The sequence below is a fragment of the Laetiporus sulphureus genome (genome assembly GCF_001632365.1).
Source record: "Laetiporus sulphureus 93-53 unplaced genomic scaffold LAESUscaffold_29, whole genome shotgun sequence".
Taxonomy (NCBI): domain Eukaryota; kingdom Fungi; phylum Basidiomycota; class Agaricomycetes; order Polyporales; family Laetiporaceae; genus Laetiporus; species Laetiporus sulphureus.
In genome coordinates, this window is record NW_024468538.1 from 126,865 (window position 1) to 145,721 (window position 18,857).

The window sequence follows — 18,857 nt, forward strand, 5'->3', positions numbered from 1 at the left end:
TGTAGGTCGGAAGATTGTTATCGATGGCTGCCTGTACATATCGCGTGCACGCGAAGAAGCCGTTGTATCTGATGCAGATATCCACCACAGAAGCCGAGGATCCCTCCAATTGAGGTAGCCACATTACGGGACGGAGAGGTACTCTTACCACGCGTCGGTTCCTCACCATGATTCCTCTCAGAATCTGAGTGGAAGGAACTGTCGAGTTGAGTGCACGTTGACCGAACTGATCATTGCGCCTTGGATGTAAATGGTCACAGACATGTTTCAGCAGCGACGGTACGTGGGAAGACAGCGCCTCGTGCGCCCTGGGAAAGGCTCACACGCCACTCCCGATGGCTTGCTCGTACGTTTGTTCTGATAATGTAGAACCAGCTACTCTGCTCTATGATATCGGCCAAAATGCAGCTGTGTGCAGGCTGCATGCTTGCGGTTCGGTCACGTTTATGAAAGCTGGAACACTCACTTGTCAAGTCATCGAGCACGGATCACAGCAAGATGTCTTCTGCCACTGGTCAGCATCTTTAATCCCAGTACGTCCGTCGTATTACGACACGAAGCCGTGCATCGCCTATCCGAAGCACGGACATTTCATTCCCGACTCCAAGGAGGCTGCGCTGGCCAAAAGCGTAGCATGCCGCCAATAGATTGCCTTGGCCTGGGCAGTCTCGACGACCTCTATGATTAAGAACAAACTGCTGTCCTGATAGGCTGGGTCTGCACCTGCGTACGTAAATATTGCAGCATCTATCACCGAAGAGCGGCCTGAGCTTTTCCCAGACATACCATTGATAAGGGCTGCATTCATACTCACGAGATGACGTGCGTGCATGAAACCAACCCGGCGGTACAATGCAACGTAGCTTCAGTTGCTACGAATTTCCGACCGTAATTTTCAGCGCTACCGGATGGGATTACGCACGGTGCGAAAGGTGAGCTCTCTTCGCTGCACTCAGCTCGCTACACGCGGTCGCGAATCATGTTATCAGCGAATCGGCTCGCCCGATGCTGTTCAGTGCTCATTTGCAAGCAACCTATCATGAGGCCTCCAGTTTCCCGGGGCTATGCAATCGCGTTCGTAGAGAAGAACGGCATGATATGCCGCATCCCTTTGTTGTATCATGAACAATGATAGGCTGAGAGGAATAAGTTCGCGCATTTCTGCGTCCAGAAATACCTGCGACGATCATTATTGGCTCAACCGTAGTTTGCCGCTCAATATTTCACACTACACGTTATCTGTGGCAAGATATCGAGTCTTTTACCTCATACCATCGTTCAGTTCAATACGGATGGGCTGAAGTTTTCGATGATGGCCCTCGCTTAACGAGTGCATGCCCGTCGCACTGACCATTTATTTGAGAAGCCGAGAATACTGTTTGATGTCCGTGATCTCCGCGAGTGACAGGCTGTTGTTCCGCTAGATAACCGCGGGCGGTCTAGATACTGCGTCACTTCACTTTTCGGTGTTCGCACGACGCGCTTTTGTTCATTGTCAACGATCTCACGGTTATGCAAGGTCATCTCTTCACCTCAGAGTTGCCGCCGTGCGTTCTTCACCTTCCATCAACCGACCTAGTCCGAATGCGGTGCCCTCCGGCGCATCCTCGACTGTTGCTTTCTCCGGGAAGGTATGTGCACAGCTTCGTGTGCAGAAGTGTCCTGGACAAGGCGCAACGCATGCCATCTCTGCCCACCTGGTGAGCAAGCCGAATAATCGTGTCATCGTGACCTGTTCCATTCGGGTACGTGTCGGTGCCGTGCGACTAAACCTCGCGTCACACCACTGCCATGAGCGTTTCTATTGTCCGTGAGGTCCTCTTCCGTGTAGCACTCTTGTGAATGTAGATACCTAGGATATTTTGACCGAGGGCGGAAGCCGGCAAACGTCAGCCGCAGGAGGAAGGGTTGCATAGGCGCTAACACATGGTGGCGGCAATCATGATGCTCTCTCCGTAGCCCAAATAATCAGGAAAAAGCTGGCCTTTCTGGTCTGCGTCTGCTCCGGCTGGTCCTGCGACACCCAGAGCTTTGCGGAACATAGCCATCGTCACAGCCTGAAGCATCGCGCATAAGCCTGGCTGCATACACATGGCGAACTCACAGCCCTCGCAAGTTCATATCCTCGTCTTTCATGGGAAGAAATTTATCTTCCATACGAACTTCAGGAGAAAGCACTTGCACTTGCACGTCCATACGGGCGCCGCCCAACATCCTTGTCATTTGATCACTCCTAAAGGAAGATGATCAACAGAGGGGAACTTAATGAAAATGAAAGGATCTCCTGACATGCTGTATAGGTAGAACAGGCGTGCCTTCAAATACAATTCATTGTCGCATTGGCAATTCGATATTCAAATGTCATAGCTGCATAGCTCGCATCCTACATAGTCCTTGAGGCTTAGTCGTGCATTCAAGATCCTGGTTGTGCTCATTAATTTGATTCAATTGAATGGCTCCCCTACCCCGTTTTCAATTGGTCAACTCGCGCTGCGACGCTTTGCAGACCCAAGTACATAGAAGTTAGATCTGTGCAGGACGATTGCCAGCGATTGCACTCAACTGGTGACCGGTATTAGGAATTGACTCGATCGCTCCATAATCGACGTGGGGAACAAGATCGAATGCACGATTGGTCTGTTCATATGTCAGGATACGGAAACAATGTAGTACTACACCGAAACAATGAAGTAGAAGGCCGCCTGCAGGATACCTGTTCCGCCAGGAGATCACAGCTGAAGGCTTCCCACCTATCGATGGAAAATCCCACTGGACTCAGGATGTTCGCCTGCACAGTGTCATGCCACTAGCTGCTGAAGAAATCAACCATCAGTCCAGTGTGCAATGAGTTGAGCTGCTAAAATGGCCATTAATGCGACGGAATGCTACCCTGCAGATGCGTCTATGGATTAGCGGCCTTATGGCACTACGGCGGACGACACTGTTCATGACTGCCAGTGGTTGATCGCCCTGCCGTTTTTGATTGAACCGAAAAACATCATAGCCATGCTCGAACTCGCCTAATAGCTGCAATTCTCGACGCTTAACATACAGTTGCACTCTTAATCATAGAATTCGCTGTCCCAGCCACCATCGTCAAACCCTCCGTCATCCTCGGAGTAAGAATTCGGGGACGAATACACGCTTGCGCCATCCGTGTCGTCTCTATAGCCCACGTCGCCGTCGTCTGACCACTCGATTGCCGACTCGTCTTGATGATGATCATCGTAGACATAGACATCATCACCAGCCGGCCGACGCCAGTGGAAGCTTCCGCGCGAAGTGGAACCATCATCGCCGTACAAGTTCCTAACGATTTCAGAGGAGATTTAGAACTACCATTCACGGCATCATTCAATTGCATAAGACTAACCGTTCACGAGCCGCGACCTCGGCTGCTAATCCGCTAAATGACACAAGAGGATCAGGCGACATTCATGTAGGAAGAAACCGCGCTTACATACTATCGTCTCCAGAATAATCTTCCTCTTCCTCTTCGTCATCCGAGAGGATGCGTGGATGATGCCGCAGGCGTGCGCAGATGCCCCCAACAATCGAGTCGTTCTCATCCTCGTCATCGTCTTCGTCCTCGGAAGAGACGACTACAGGACCCACAGCCCGGCCTCGCATGCTTCTCGGCAAAGGTCCGACAGCAGACTCGTCGTCGCTGTCGTCAGCGTCACCGGCATCATCTACATCGGGCAGCGGAGGGATCCACTGTACAGACGCTGACCGCCTCGCGCCCTCATCATCTCCGTCGTCGATAAAGCTGCTCTCGTACGCATCTTCATCTTCGCCCACATGCCCGTCCTCGGAGTCTATCTCGCGGATCCGATCTTCTTCATCGTCTTCCTCATCGTCCTCAGTGTCGTTCCCATGCTCACCCATGCCCAAAGCATTCCACAACACGTCAGCGAACGGGTGCATTCCGAGGTAGTCCTCGTCAGAACTACTATAATCGTCCACGTCGCCCTCCGCTTCGTCCATACCGACACGCCAGGGCTCCTCCTCATAATCCGATTCTTCGAAGGGAGCAGGTCCCTGCCCGGGATACTCCCGCCCGCACTCCGAGCAGACTCCATCCCAGATCTCGTGCAAGCAATCCACGCACCGGTACACCCCACCGTCCTCGTCATCGTAGATTCCCAGCACCTGATGAAGCACCGCCGGGGGCGGTGGGTCCGGGAAGAACAGCGGGTGGTTGCCCCCATGCACACGCGGAGGTGCGGGCGGCTTGCGGAAAATCCCTTCCCAGGGATCCACATTTGCGTTTGATGCGTCGTCAGCAGGCGCCGGTGGGTTCAAGGGAGGGTCAGAGAGCCCGCTTTTGAAGAGGGCGCTCACCATCTCCTTGACTGCCCATACCTCGACCGGACGCTCAATGATGAGGGCGCGACAATGAGGACAGGTCTTCCTACGACGGAGTGGAGAAGGCACTTCCTCGGGAGGAGCGTTCGGGGGAGCTGCTTTGAACCAGGCAACAAGACATGAGTGACATGCAACATGCCCGCACGGAGCAAGCGCATAAGGCCGATGCATCGGATCCAGGCATATTTGACAGATTAGAGACTGTTGCAATACAGAGAGCAGGGTTGTGTGTTTATTGAGGATCTGTGATGAGATCGTGAGACAGACAAGTCAATGATATTCGTGGTGAATGACGAACCTCTTCATGTGCGGCGAGTTGCGTGGTCAGGATAACAACCTCGGAGGCATCAGACGATGCTGCAGGCTGCCCAATTTTCGACTCTGGCTCGGGGAGAGCCTTTCCTTTTCCCTTGTCGAGGATGGGTGGCATCTGGCAGTGCGCAGGCAAGGGTCAGAGGGTCAGCGGCATGCGACTGGGCCATGGCAATGATAATAGAAAGACGGCTATAACAACACTCACCATAGGTGTGGCTTCTGATGGTAGTAGATTTCCGGTCCTAGCCATTACTGAAGAAGGCCCAGCAGACGACTGTCGCGAGCGACTTGTGCTTCCGCATGGTCTTTCAATAATGACTGGCAGCTTTTGCAGTAGATCTCGAGTCTCCTCTGCCATGATGCCGACCGATGTGGGTATGTTAGAGCTGGGTTGTTCTTGCTGTGGTATGTGGGGTGGTGCTTGCGAGCGGCCAGCGCTTTCGTCGCCTGGAGGTGGCTGTGTGATGGAGACCTTCCTGTGCTTTCGTTTCTTCGACCGTTTCTTCTTCTTTTCTTTCTCGCGTGCTTCGAGCTTCTCCTGAGGAACGCCCATCGCGCGTTTCGCGTCTCGGCACGCGTCCTCTCTGTCACTGGTATCTTCCGAATCTGAACGAGGCCTTTTGTTGTACACGTTCAAGCGAGAGCTTTGCTCTGCGGCAAGGGCCCGAGAGGGAGAAGACATGACAGTAAAGAGGACGGTGGCCTTTCAAGCTGAAGGCTCAACTCACTACTAATCGACATTGCACGTGACTTGAGAATCGGTTTCCAAAAAGGGACTCCCGCGGCAAGGCGGATGGTCTATCTCGCAGCTTCACGCCTGTTCCGACAACTCCTCTGCTGGATGCGCAGTGTTTTTGAACCTCGTCTGTCTTTTCTGTATATCTGACGCTTTCGCCATGCGTCCACAGCCTCATCTTCACATCCGCAGCGATTTGAACATTCGACCGCATTATGATAGCCCAGGATACGATGCGATCAAGAGTCCTCAGCTCGGAGATCCGCTTTCCGCTTTCTATGCGCACGAATTAAGTGGTCTGCGGTGGCAAGCGCTGCGTATTCAGCTCTCGGAGGACGACCGGACAGTTGCCGGGGATGGGTTACTACTGCACCGCGACGGCCTCTCTCCGCTGCTGGTCCCGAGCAACGACGCTCAAGTTGATGCTGGACAGTGGGCACAATTCCCGCCACAGACCACCCATTCGGTCTCCTCCCCACGGCAGCGGTCTGGCTTTCCGCGTAACACTGCTACGGGTATAGCCGAGTCGATCCCTCCCTCACCCGTCCTCTCAGATTCCGGTCTGGCGTCCCCGTCCCTCCCTGTCCTCTCTCCGCAAGCATCGGAGCGCTCGAAGCCCGCCACGGCGCGCAAGCGCAAGCGGACACGCTTCCCACTGCCTGCTTGGCTGCATTCCCAGGTGTCCTGGATCGCGTTGTACTTTACGTTCAACCTCGGGCTTACGCTATACAACAAGCTGGTACTCGTGCGCTTCCCGTTCCCGTATACGCTTACGGCACTGCATGCGTTGTGTGGAACGCTCGGCGGCTGGGCACTACGTCACCAGGGAACGTACGTTCCTGCGCGGTTGACATCACGGCAGCATGGCGTCCTAGCAGCGTTCAGCGTGCTATATGCGGTGAATATCGCCGTGAGCAATGCCTCGTTACAATTGGTCACTATACCGGTGGGTCGTCGCAGGATTGCGTTGTCAAATTAAACTTGACATGCTATGCAGTTTCACCAAGTCGTCCGTGCTGCGACTCCCATATTCACGACTGCACTATCCATGCTATTGTTCGGAACACATTTCAGCAGGCTGAAGATCATGACGTTATTGCCCGTAATGGCAGGCGTAGCACTAGCGTAAGTAGAGTCATGCAAGTGTTTGGCGAGTGCGCTCACATTGTGTGCAGTACATATGGCGATTACTATTTCACGATTTGGGGTCTCCTTCTGACACTACTGGGTACATTCCTTGCTGCACTCAAGACAATCTACACCAACGTTCTCCAATCTGCACCACCACTCACTTCCTCATCTAATACAAGGCGCACTCCTACCACGTCCATGCGAGGTGCCTTGCTTGTCCCGCCGCGCCTTGCGCTGCATCCGCTCGACCTCCTCACGCGCACTTCTCCTCTTGCATGTGCGCTCTGCTTGGTGTATGCCTACTTTTCGGGCGAGCTCGGGCGCGTTCGGCACTCTTTTGCGGAAGAGGGTGTCGCGGGCTGGGCACGATTGCTCGTGCTCCTAGGGAACGGCACCATCGCGTTCGGTCTGAACGTCGTCAGCCTCAGCGCGAACAAGCGGATTGGGGCCCTCAATATGACTGTCGCAGGTGTGTCCACGTTATTTCTCAGCTTGGTACGATCTGATGGCTTCCCATACAGCGAACGTGAAGCAGGCCCTCACGATTCTCTGCGCGGTTTCTCTCTTCCAGCTGACGATCACACCACTGAACGCGCTCGGCATCTGCGTCACGCTCGCGGGCGGGGCGTGGTACGCATGGGTCGAGTATCTCGCCAAAATGGAGAAGAAACACGGACAGCGGAACCGAGTTTTGCCCCGTGGCATCTCGGTCGCCTAGCATTCCACCTTTGCACATAACCGATACCTTTTCCTTTTGATGATACCAGAGGACTGCGAGAACGCGTATATGCTACTGCACTGTATCACACTCTTCGGAAGTTCGTTTGTATCACACATAGTTCTGTTATCCACATTCGCTATTAAGCTTCACAGGGCACAAGTTCTTAGCACGGCTGATGCCATGAAACTGATGCTGATTGTGTTACACTCGCACGTATAATTGACCGACTTTGACCCTCGAGCAGGGCGAATGAGCACGACACGACAAAGCCATGCGCATACAACCTCAACATCCTCTTTCGTTATTGCTTTCGGATACCATGCTCGTAGTGGAGCTCCGCTTCAGGCAACTATGCTAGGTAGTACGAGATCCGCGCGCGCTTGAGACAATATTATAATAAACTGTCGATCTGTCCAGAAAAACGTCCTTATTTTTCATCCATCTTCGCTCCAGCTGTATCAGAACACAGCATTGAGTGATCTGCGTCTGCGATATACCACGACCATCCGGCTCGAGGAGCATTCCCTGGCGAACAGTTCGAGGAATTGATCGCTTGTTGACTATCACCGCCTGGATGGCGAGCAGCGGAGTTGGACGTCTGAGCCTTCATAGGACCCTCGTTCACGTTCACAGATGTGGCATGAAAGTGGTATGTCAGCAGATGGTTCGATTAAGCTCAGCATGGGTAATATATGGACTGACGGAATAGCGCAGATGCTATACGGACATCCTGACAGCTTTGTATCACCCACCTGTTTCTTGTGGCCTGGCGTGCATCCATTCGGTGAAGCCACAAGGCTAGCCTGTTATCCCGAATCATCTGGTATAGCCTCAAGCTTCAACACTAATCAACATGGCCCTGCTCTTGCTGTGCACGCACTGTGCTCGTAGCAGGCGAAGGGGTGCTATGTACATGTGCACGCGTAATGTGAGCGATCAAGCATTGTCATCCCTTGTCTTCTCCATGACCGCCAATTTGCAGCATGAGCATACTGCTCGGCACGGTTTCTCTGGCTGACAGCTCAAGGAATCAGCCACTTTGTCCACCATCACGACCTGGATGTTCGGTGCGACGGTGCCCGAGATGGTTGTCCTTGTGTGCAGACGCTTCTCGCATCACGGAGGTGACACGAATGCGGTGTATCGATGAACAACACTTCCTGTCAAGCCTTGGGCTGTGATTGTGGGATTGAGGGAGCACAGCTCCTAGGCATTCGGGTGCCTGGACCGTGATGCGTTTCCATCTGCATCTTGCTGACCCGCGTGCATGCGTCCTGTGCGGACTGCGATCATATCAAGAGGCTTCTGGTCGGACACTGTACATGGGAGATCAGATGAGCTTCCCGAATCTCCATCCGTTAGCGAGATGCGTGAGACCTTGAGTCTGCATGCGCATGAACTGTATGAACGGACTGAAGGACGCACATACCGACTGAAATAAAATGAAATAGTCGCACTATGTGTGTCGCGTCTCAAATTATTTGCCCATATTTGCAGCTGCCCAGGTACGCATGGTTCTTGCCTGGTCGACCGCTGCATATACCACTGAGTCGTTCATCATCAATAAACAGATGGCATGCGTACAGCACCTTCAGAAAGCACCCACGTCGAGCAATGATTATGTGTGTGAACACGGCTGTGCATTGCGGGGCAGTGTAGGGGATTCCGGCATACAGAGACACGTTGCAATGGGACGACATGAAAATATATATATATTGCAAGTGCCGGCTTGGGAATCCACACCCGGGAGCATCCTTTGCCACTCTCTACTCCAATGCTATGAAGTCCATCAAACAGAAGCTGAAACGGCTCGAGGACAGGACGAAAAAATGGAGACTCAACTCACGACGGCTCGTACGAATAGTGAGTTGGCGGACTTCGTGCATACTTCCCGACCATTACCGACCATTCACATGCTGCGCTGCATTAGATCAAGGGCAAGGTTAAAGCAGGCCGTGCGGGCACATGCAAGGTGGAAGCAGTAGCCACGGGAACTTTTCCGCAGCTTCCGGTCGAGGTGTGGGAGAACGTGATCAACCATCTTTGGGATGATCAGGATGCTTTGGAGGTGTGCATTTGCGTCTGCCGAGCGTGGTACCCTCCGAGTCGCTTCCACTTGCACAGGCAGATCAATATTGGGAGTGTCCAGGGTGTAAAGGCCTATGTGAAGGTGCTGAAGCAGACGCCCGAGTGGTCGGGGTGGGCGCACGATATGACCGTAGGATGCAAGGATCTGTCAGTACTGTGGCCGGCGGCGCTCCTGCTCGCTCGCAAGCTGCCCCGGCTCGTGCGGCTCACAATCAAGGATTCAGAGTGGAAGCCATGGACGATGCACAAAGACATCTTCCTGCATCTTTCGGCGTTCTCCATCACTCGCCTCGATCTGTTTCATGTCACATTCCCATCACTCACCGTCTTTGGGCGCCTCGTCTGCACCCTGCCAGGCCTGGTCGAGCTCAAATGTGACCGTCTGAATTTCACACATGACCACTTCCACCATGAGACATTTGGTCTATATGACAATCGCCTCAAGATCAGGTCTTTGTCACTCCAAGGAGGTCTATACGTGAGACCTAACAAACTCATCGACTTTCTTGCTCATCCTTGCATCTCGAACACCTTGCAGAAACTCGTCATCGATGTTTCAATCTATATCGCTGAATCACAATACGAATGGGGATGTCAGCGATTGTTGGATGCTGCATCTGGCTCACTCTCAGAACTGCGATTGGATCTTCCGCCCTCAATACCACGAGGAGACGAAAAGGTGTCTGCTGCAGGTGTGTACTCTGGTTTCATTAAGCATTTCTACTAATCAGAGTCTCTCCACATTCAGCGCTATCCTTCGCTTATAATACCTCACTGCGGAGACTATGGCTAACATTTTATGATATTTCTCGAAACCTGGACCCGTTGAGTCAAGTCTTACTTTCAATCAAGTCAGGCGAGCTCCGAGAAATTGTGATCGTATTCCGTTGGAGTTCAAGCGCAATCGAAATCAATGAATTGAAGAACAAAATGAAGGACTTGCTCACAATCTATAAGACTGCTCTCTACGAAAAGATAGACAAATATCTTGCATCTGACTCGTTCGGAGTGCTGAGCAGAGTAGAATTTGCACTTTCACCCTGGCATGTGCGATTTGAAGGCCGCGTTGTGGACGATACAGTGATCAAGGAGCTGTGGAAGCAGAACCTTCCATTGTTATTCCCACGATTGACCGAGCGAGGTATCTTCCGGTGAGTATCCCATATATCACACCTAGACTCATGCATTCATCTGTGTCGTGATATTGGGACTGCAGCGCCACAGTGAGGGGACTTTGGTACGAAGGAAACTTTTGATCACCACGGCCATTATATCTCCAGCGGATGCTTCTCGTCTTCATGGGCTTGTCCGCACTCTGGCAACATGCTGAAATGGACCGCGAAAGCTTCTATCCTCATCTCTCCGGCTTTCCGAAGGGTCATACGGTCCTGCACGTTCTTGATTACCCATCATGGTTTCCTTCCGCAAGTCCCTACTCCATCATCTGCGAATTCCAGCATCTGATACCCTGCGCACTGCCATCGCCGTCCGCACACTCAGACATCCCTGTTCTCCATCTCGTCTCCATCTCGTCTCTACCTCTTCCAGACCGTATGCTCCGCCAGCAATCCCTCATCCCACGACCGCTATATTCCCAACTCATACGCTCTCAAGTACGCGTTACTTGCTGGAATCAACCCACAAGGTCTCCATAGCAGCCAGGAGATCTTGGTAAGAATTCTATAAAAGACGTCTATCCGACCGTTTCGTCGTCTTCACGGCGATGCAAGGAGCGCTTATTCTACGGAGCTAATCTAGAAGCGCAGGAAATTTCCGCACTTGCAAGTGATTCGATACGAACACAGCAGACCTATCGGATGCATCTCTTAAAGGCGCAGGGCCCTCTCGCAGGGAACGATTCCGACCGACGAACGCGGAAAGAAATTCTTACACCATCCTCCTTTATAACCTGCATCCGCTCGTTCATCTCCTTTACCCTGAGTTCGACCTCGACCTCGATTTCCCTCTTTGGACACACAGTTCCTGATCAGCCCACCACACAGCACAACGACGATGAACCCTTGCTCACCTCGATCTATGCAAGCGAGAACCCGCACATGGGCACATTTTCGGACTGTCCAGTAGCATCAATGAGCGTCGGAGGCCTCGATTTCCTGTGCGCGTGACGGGATCCAACCATTTTTTGACTCAGCGATTCACCCGCAATTCTCTCGCATCGGAGGGCCCCACAGCGCGGACCGGTTTCGTGAAGGCCTCGGGATTATGAGAAGAATAAAGCCTACAGATGGAAATGTCATTGAAGTGCACCAGAGGCTGTCCACCGGCGGACGAGCACATAAATGATGGCATCCTTGGGAGACCCTGTCAAATGCAACGTGAGGCGCAAAGGCGTGCGTATGTACAAATCGTTCGACCGGAGGCGTACGGCGGCTGTGTATTGGATGACTGCAAAATGCTCGCGCCTGCCATCCCGCGGCCACTAATTCATCCCCCAGCCTCAATCTCCCTCTTCCCCTGAAAGTCGAACATATATTTCAAGTCAGCCTGGCCCCACCAGACATCCCACCAGCAGACTCTTTCGGAAATGGCGTACACTCACTCTCCTTGAGCTGTGCGTGAGCGAACTGGGGACCGAGATATATGCACGCATCGTCCACATGCACAGACAGCAGCGCATGCCAGTGGTCGTTCTCTACCCGCACGGCGAGACCCTATCATTCTCGATCCAGCAGTCCAGCGCTATAGCTATATGCCGGCCGCGTTCACAAAGTGGAGCGGAACCCCAAGATTGGCCTGCGCAGACGGAGATGTTGTCGATGCGCGCTGTTTGCAGGGGGGTGGAGAGGAGTATCATGACGTCCTCGGTGGCCTACTGATTATCGTGAGAGAGCCGCAGGCACACGGATGTAGGGATCGGAGACGAACGATGGCGGTGCGTTCGAGGACGGGGATGCATACACAGTATCTTTTGGTAGACGGCGTCAACATATGGGATTGCATGCATGAGCTGCTCCAGATCGGGATGAGATTGGATGTCGAGCCGCTTACATAGCCTGCAAGGATTCGGGCCTTTATCTATTGACTGCTCGAGATTAGTATCGTTCCATGGATCGTGTGTACATGAATCAGAAAACTAACTTCCTAGATCGCTTATCCTGAGACGTACACACGGATAATTTGCAGCTCTCTGATCCAATGAAATTCTTATCTTCCGCCACACTTCGACTATCTTCTCCTTCAACGAGTGCTCCGCCAATTTCTTGGCTTAATTTTCGGATCACTGGAGGGTCATTGAAGGCGATTCTCACTGACGTAGGAAAGTAAACGCGACCTTTCTGTTGAATTTGTAATCCAGCTGAGCGTTCGTGAAGAGCCGAAGCAGTTGGCGGCCGGGAATGCTTGTCATGTTAGGGTTGTCAAAGTCATACCATTAGACTAAGGTTTCTCGTACCAAACACGCGTGTCTCGTCGTCATTCAGAGACCCGCGCGTGCTGGACCTCACACGAACCACACACCATGGATGCCTCCAGCCTCTGAAGGGTGCGAACGACTCGATCAATGTCACAGACAGCCCGTCTGGCACTCGAGCATTGTTCATTTCTGCATGCGTGATAGTCAGTATTTAAAACAACCAGATGGCAAGCCAGTCAATATGACAGAAATACACTCACAATCTTCGTATTTATCGCGGGTGTCTGATGCTTGATCTGCAATCGAGCAGAATATATCAAAAAGAAAAGATCGAGTAAGAGGAGCTTTGCTAGCCTGCCATGGAGGCGAATGGAGATGGTATGGGTACCGCGAGACAGTGCGACGTGGGTCATCGCAAAGACGGAGTACTAACTAGCTATAGTGTGCCGCGGAAACGATCAAAACCCATATGCACCACGAGAAACTCGAGCCTAGCATACCGTCGCAAGCGATCAACTCCCGCTACCACAGCCTGAATACCACAAGACCGCCCATCACCGAGACGTAGGAGTGCCTAAACCTACATCACGCTCCTCTTCAATAAGCTCGCGCTTTCTAAGAGCGCCGACTTTGCGCCGACTACACGTGAGGCGAAAACTCGAAGTTCAGCATTGTTCACGATAGGTCGAGTGTCCGGAAACTATCGTTTCTGAGTTTCAGAAAGCGAAGGAGGCAAGTGCAAATCACTTCTCATTGAACGACTGGCTATATATCTGCTGACCTCCCTCTGTCAGAGAAGCAGATATTTTGTAGTCTGCCCAGGGGAGACAAACTGGAGGCTGGTGCAAACAAAGGTCGTTGAGCATGAGTTCGATCTGCGTAACTCCTCGGTGAGCTCGACTTTCGAAAAGACCAAGTGCAATGGACTGTGGCGGTCACAGTACTTCAACGTGCTCCTGTCGTTCTTGCTCGCAGACATCACACTCATAGCTGGGCTTTCTCCTGGTTCAGGCACTTGTACTAGGTACAAAATGCACGCACGCATCATGTGAGTTCCTTGTCAAACGTGTTCTCTGCCCTGTTTTCTCCATTGCAGGCGATTTCTCATCGTGCGTTGCTCGTTGTCAACTTAACTTCGTTCCGACCGTTGTTCATCAGGACCTTATCTTGCCGGATTGCAACACCGTACACGTCAACGGCCCTCACGATCACGATCTGCAGCGTGAGCATGCAGCTCGATGAAGTTTCTCTGACCAGCGGCTTCAGGATTCAAGTTGTGGACTGGCACTGCCTGGACATTCGGCGCGAGAGATGGCTGTCCTGTCTGCAGATTTCCTAGCCTCACGGACGCGGTATGAATGCGGTGCGTCGATGAATCCTTCCTGTCTAACCCTGCGCTGTGAACATGAGATTGACGGGACACAGCTCCTAGTAGGTGCCTGAATGGCGATGCGTTTCCTGCGTGCGTGTTGCGAACCGCCGCCGCCCGTCCTGCGCAAGCTGTGATGTTGGTATAGCGATCCGCACACTAGAAGCTTACCCTCACCGGCATGGACAGGTAGGCTGCTGCATGGCCGCACTCGTGGTGTCCGAGCCAGTGCGGAGATATGATTGCCTTGATGAAGCACGGGCGATTTTACCATATGCGGTCTGATACCATCGATCCGATACCATATTCTGGAAAGAAGTGAACGCGGCAAAGCACGGCACACCAAAGCCACTCCAGCCTTGCGCCTTTCCCTCCCTCTGCTTGGCAGTGATCGCAGCTGCGATGGATGTTGAGGCCTGAGGTGCAGTGCGTCGATGATGCTATGCAAGACGCTAGTCCTTCCGTTCCTAGAGTCGTTGCGTACTTCGAAGCGGCGCTGTGATGTACGCACGTCCTTCTAGTCGGGTGCTGTATGTGGGACATTCAAAGAGCTTCACGGATGTCTACCCGTCTGCAAGGTGCATGAAATCTTGAGTATGCATACTTAATGTCCATGAAGTGTATGAACGCACTTTCCGATGAACTGATCGCGGTATGCATGTCTTGCCTCGCGTTTTATCTGCAGCCGCCGGGATACACATGACCGTGCCTCGTGTGTGGGTTCTAGAAGATATCGCATACGGAGGCACGTTGCAATGCGATGCGATGAATACATATATTTGGAGAGCCGACCTTGAAAATCTCACCTGCGAGCATCTGCGCTGCGACCACTCGACACCAACGCCATGGCATCCTCCGAACAGCACCTGAAACACATCGCGGAAGCTTCAGGAGACAAGGTACAAAGGCTTGCACCAACAGTGAGTGGGAAAGCTCTACGCATGCGTCCTTGACCCTTTAGCTTTTTGTGCTATGCTGTGTTAGGTCAGTGGCGGAGCAGGGCCGGTTGCACTGGCTCGCCCGCGAGGAGCGAGGAGACCTCTGCCGCAGCTTCCGATGGAGGTGTGGGAGAACGTGATTGACCATCTGTGGGATACCCAGGATGCTTTGAGGCAGTGCATCTTTGTCTGCCGAGCGTGGCACCCTCGCAGTTGTTTCCACTTGCGCATGCAGATCAAGATCAAAAGTGTCGAGGATGTGAAGGCGTATGCAAAGATGCTGAAGCAGACGCCGAAGTGGTCGGGGCGGGCGCACGATATGACTATGATCATTACCAAAAATTGACAGATCTGTCGACGTCAGCACTGTGGATGGCGGCAATCATGCTCGCTCCCATGCTGCCCCGGCTCGAGCGGCTCACAATTTATGCTTCAGCGTGGGGGCCGTCGACGATGCATAGCGACATCTTCCTGCCTCTATCTCAAACATGTCACATTCCCGTCGATCACCGTTTTTGGGCGCCTCGTCTCCGCCCTGCCAGCCCTGGTTGAGCTCAAATGCAACTACGTGGACTTCACACACGACCACTTTCACCACGATGCATTTGGTTTGAATGACAATCGCGTCAAGATCAGGTTCATGTGGCTCGAGCCAATCGAATGCACATCAGAGACACTCATCGACTTCCTTGCTCATCCTTCCATCTCGGGTCACTTGCGAAAACTCATCTTCATAGGTGCAAGGTATAATCACCCACTTACTAAACAGAAATCGCAGCAAATGCTGAAGATTGGCTCTGGCTCACTCTCGGATCTGCGATTGGATTTGGAATACTACAAACCATACACAAAGCCAAAGGTGCTTGCTGCAGGTGCGCACTCTGCTTTCATGTAGGCACCTCCGCTAACCAGAGTCTCTCTAGGTTTAGCTCGGACATCTTTCAGTGGCCACACCTCACTGCAGAGACTATGGCTACAATTTACTTGTATCCAGCAATATTTCGACCTGGATACATTGTATCAAGTCTTGTGTTCAATCCACTCAGACCAACTTCGAGAAATCGTGATAGTTTTCAATTGGTTTGCGCAATACGACCCTTCAGGCAATGGAACGAAGAGAGAACTGGAGCACGTGTTTCAAACTTACGAGCCCGCCCATCACGAAGAGATGGACGGCCATTTTTCATCTGATTCATTCAGGATGCTGAGCAGAGTAGAATTTGCACTTATACGTCTTGGAAGTAGATTCGGAGATACCAATGCGGCAGACGCAGAGGCCGAGGAGCAGTGGAGGCAGCAACTTCCACCATTATTCCCACAACTGACTGAGCGAGGTATCTTCCGGTGAGCTTCCCGCATTTTGTGCCTAGACTCACGCGTTCATCTGCATCGTCATATTGGAACTGCAGCGCCACAATGGCCGATCTTTGGCGGGAAAATGGCTTTTGATCATCGCAGCCGTTGTATCTCCAGCAGATGCTTCCTGCGTTCATGGTCTTGTCTCCACTCTGGCAACAATGAAGGGCATGCTCAAGTGACCTGCGAATGCGTCGGCCATCGTCTCCCCCGCTCTTCGAAGTGTCATACGGTCCTGCACGTTTTTGGCTACGTACCGCGATTCCTTTCCCAATCCCCCCGTCCGCACATATCACGCGCTATTACATAACATATCTGCGAATTCGAGTATCCGGTTTCCTGCATACCGCCACCACCATTCGAACACTCAGGCATATTTATTCTCCGTGTCGTCTCCACTCCTTCTCAACCGTATGCTCCGCCAGCAAACGTTCATCTCACGACAGTTATGTTTCCCATCGATACATTTTCAAGTATGCGCTATCCGCTGGAATCAACCCACAAGACAACGTTAATGATAATCAATTCGATTGGTATCATTCGAAGTTGCAGTTGCGGGAGGACCTCCGACTCGGGCGAATGACTCGTGATGCGACGGCGAACGACCCTCATATATCGATCACAGCCGGAATGTACAGTGTCAAGGTAGCCTCGTCATGCGATTCATCGGGGCGATACAATAGCGACCGGACAGCACAACTCGAATTCAAACCAACAGCTTTCGCGACAAGTACCTTTCAACGGCCGAACGCGCAAATGAACTCTCACATCCTCCTTCCCTGCAACCGGCGGTTGCTCAACCGCCATCTTTCTTCCATCCCCAACTCAATCGCACGATTCCCATACAGCGCGCGGCACGACCACTAGCGCCAGCCATCCCATCAGCACGGCGCTCAAGGAACGACGTGCATTCGCTCGTCTTGATCATCGTGAGCACGAATTCGCGCATGAGGCGTCGTTACCCATGAGCGTCAACACACACGAGTGGCCCAAGATCTCCTACGCACGTAACGGGATCTATCTTCCTCGATCCAGTGCGCCGGCTGGAACTTCCTGATATCAAAGCTTTCGAAACGCGCGGCAGGCGGTGACGATATCGACGCACGGGCGCGGAACGCCGCTCGCACGGAAATGGAGAGTGGCATGATGCTTCCTACATCCGCGCGACTCCATCCATCACATTCGGCATGACGGCGGGCCACTGAGTTCGACGACCTCAGGATGCACCCACAGCATCTACTTGATGATTGCGTCAAGGTATATGGCGCATGAGCTAGTTGTTCCCGCGTCGAACAGATACCTCATCAAGTGTATGAACCGCTCACGTAGCTTGCGCTGGACGCCAAGCTGCTTGAAAATCTCACTGGGCTCGATGAGGCATCGCTGTGCATCTCGTGCGTTTGACGTCCGTTGAGCGGGAGGTTTGGACGGGAAGTGTTGATGGAGCCACTGAATCAGGTGGAGTGTTGTGAATGTCGTGGATGGATCGGAGTTGCATTGGCTCGCTATATGTTGTCGCGTACCCGGCATGTTTTAGGACTTTATTTAATGATAGCGCGAGATTGGTACTGTTTCACGGTTTATGTCTTTATTTGATTAGGCAGTATACCCGGGCCCTTTTACGATCACTTGCACCAGCCCAAGTCAGAACACATACGCACCATTTCGAAGATACTCCAATTCTCTATCACGCCTTCGACATAATTTCCTCTCTTCGAACATTTGCAGTGACCCGTCCACGATTTGCTTGGTCTTCTCATCCAGGAGTTGAGGGACTAGAGGAGCAATGAGAGTGCGTTCTCGAGGGTTGAGGCGGCGAGTCTAAGGATTTTCTTTTTTTTTTCGTCGATATTGGTCTGAACTCCCAAGAGCGCATCGCAGCACTCGGAGATGGAGAATCACTTACTCTTCAGGATGCCATATTCGTGCAAGAAACCTCCGATGCTGAGCGTATCCAGCTTGGTTGGGTTCTAGAACTGCTCAGCAGAAATATGCTGCTGTGTTGATCGGCCCTTCAGTGGTAGATCAGGAATGGGACACACGCTAGTCCGGCGAGAATATTCTCGCCAGACAAAGCTTCAAAAGATGCCAATACAGATTCTGAGTGGAGAAATAGCCGGTAACCCATTGTAGAAAGGTCTCGATGGGTCGTTGTTCTGGAGGAATTCTAGGATTCGACATGGGGCTCCGTGGTCCGTCCTCAGTCGGCAACTTTCCCCCCTCTTGGGAAGAGCGGGACGTCTAATAGGCTCATGCGCATATATTAAGGAAGCTTGCTGTACCACAGAGGAAGTCATCGACTCACCAAGAATTGATGCACGTACGAAGGTACCTCCCCAGTATGGCCTGCTGTGGCGCCGATTATTCCCCCGCGTGAGCAAGGAATGAAAGCGTGCGGTTGAAGCCAGAATCGTTAGTCCGCCCTCTGTTCCGTCGGGTCCATCGCTGGTCTAGTGGAGTTG

The 18,857-nt window shown here is 52.5% G+C and overlaps 8 protein-coding genes across 8 annotated transcripts; 6 read left to right on the top strand and 2 right to left on the bottom strand.

Annotated features, from left to right (window-relative positions):
- Positions 1-571: 571 nt before the first annotated feature.
- Positions 572-2,500, bottom strand: LAESUDRAFT_750854 (uncharacterized protein; the record flags this gene model as incomplete). The annotated part of the gene is made up of 8 exons (XM_040911629.1): positions 2,290-2,500; positions 2,105-2,233; positions 1,733-1,852; positions 1,533-1,697; positions 1,266-1,346; positions 923-960; positions 787-798; positions 572-723 (listed from the first exon to the last, which is right to left on the bottom strand). Coding segments are annotated over exons 1-8 (699 nt in total). The 5' UTR covers positions 2,292-2,500.
- Positions 2,501-3,039: 539 nt separating this feature from the next.
- Positions 3,040-5,381, bottom strand: LAESUDRAFT_813795 (uncharacterized protein). Its single transcript, XM_040914523.1, has 5 exons — positions 4,889-5,381; positions 4,667-4,798; positions 3,461-4,611; positions 3,374-3,406; positions 3,040-3,309 (listed from the first exon to the last, which is right to left on the bottom strand). The coding sequence occupies exons 1-5, from the start codon at positions 5,363-5,365 to the stop codon at positions 3,063-3,065; spliced, it is 2,040 nt and encodes a 679-aa protein (XP_040762646.1). The 5' UTR covers positions 5,366-5,381; the 3' UTR covers positions 3,040-3,062.
- A 58-nt stretch (positions 5,382-5,439) lies between these two features.
- LAESUDRAFT_750856 (TPT-domain-containing protein) lies at positions 5,440-7,268 on the top strand (the record flags this gene model as incomplete). The annotated part of the gene is made up of 4 exons (XM_040911630.1): positions 5,440-6,365; positions 6,417-6,544; positions 6,595-7,019; positions 7,042-7,268. The coding sequence occupies exons 1-4, from the start codon at positions 5,580-5,582 to the stop codon at positions 7,266-7,268; spliced, it is 1,566 nt and encodes a 521-aa protein (XP_040762647.1). The 5' UTR covers positions 5,440-5,579.
- Positions 7,269-8,874: 1,606 nt separating this feature from the next.
- LAESUDRAFT_246762 (uncharacterized protein) lies at positions 8,875-11,110 on the top strand. Its single transcript, XM_040901728.1, has 4 exons — positions 8,875-9,134; positions 9,202-10,051; positions 10,108-10,510; positions 10,576-11,110. Exons 1-4 carry the CDS (start codon positions 8,970-8,972, stop codon positions 10,613-10,615), a joined length of 1,458 nt encoding a protein of 485 aa, XP_040762648.1. The 5' UTR covers positions 8,875-8,969; the 3' UTR covers positions 10,616-11,110.
- Positions 10,576-11,277, top strand: LAESUDRAFT_246528 (uncharacterized protein). Its single transcript, XM_040901727.1, has one exon. The coding sequence runs from the start codon at positions 10,643-10,645 to the stop codon at positions 11,012-11,014; it is 372 nt and encodes a 123-aa protein (XP_040762649.1). The 5' UTR covers positions 10,576-10,642; the 3' UTR covers positions 11,015-11,277.
- A 3,778-nt stretch (positions 11,278-15,055) lies between these two features.
- Positions 15,056-16,244, top strand: LAESUDRAFT_246515 (uncharacterized protein). Its single transcript, XM_040901725.1, has 3 exons — positions 15,056-15,783; positions 15,893-15,911; positions 15,963-16,244. Exons 1-3 carry the CDS (start codon positions 15,467-15,469, stop codon positions 15,966-15,968), a joined length of 342 nt encoding a protein of 113 aa, XP_040762650.1. The 5' UTR covers positions 15,056-15,466; the 3' UTR covers positions 15,969-16,244.
- LAESUDRAFT_657015 (uncharacterized protein) lies at positions 15,131-15,385 on the top strand (the record flags this gene model as incomplete). Its single annotated transcript, XM_040904655.1, has 1 exon — positions 15,131-15,385. A coding segment is annotated over one exon (255 nt), but the record flags the coding sequence as incomplete, so codon positions are not given.
- Positions 16,245-17,565, top strand: LAESUDRAFT_246516 (uncharacterized protein). The gene is made up of 2 exons (XM_040901726.1): positions 16,245-16,383; positions 16,449-17,565. The coding sequence occupies exon 2, from the start codon at positions 16,585-16,587 to the stop codon at positions 17,260-17,262; it is 678 nt and encodes a 225-aa protein (XP_040762652.1). The 5' UTR covers positions 16,245-16,383; positions 16,449-16,584; the 3' UTR covers positions 17,263-17,565.
- Positions 17,566-18,857: the final 1,292 nt, after the last annotated feature.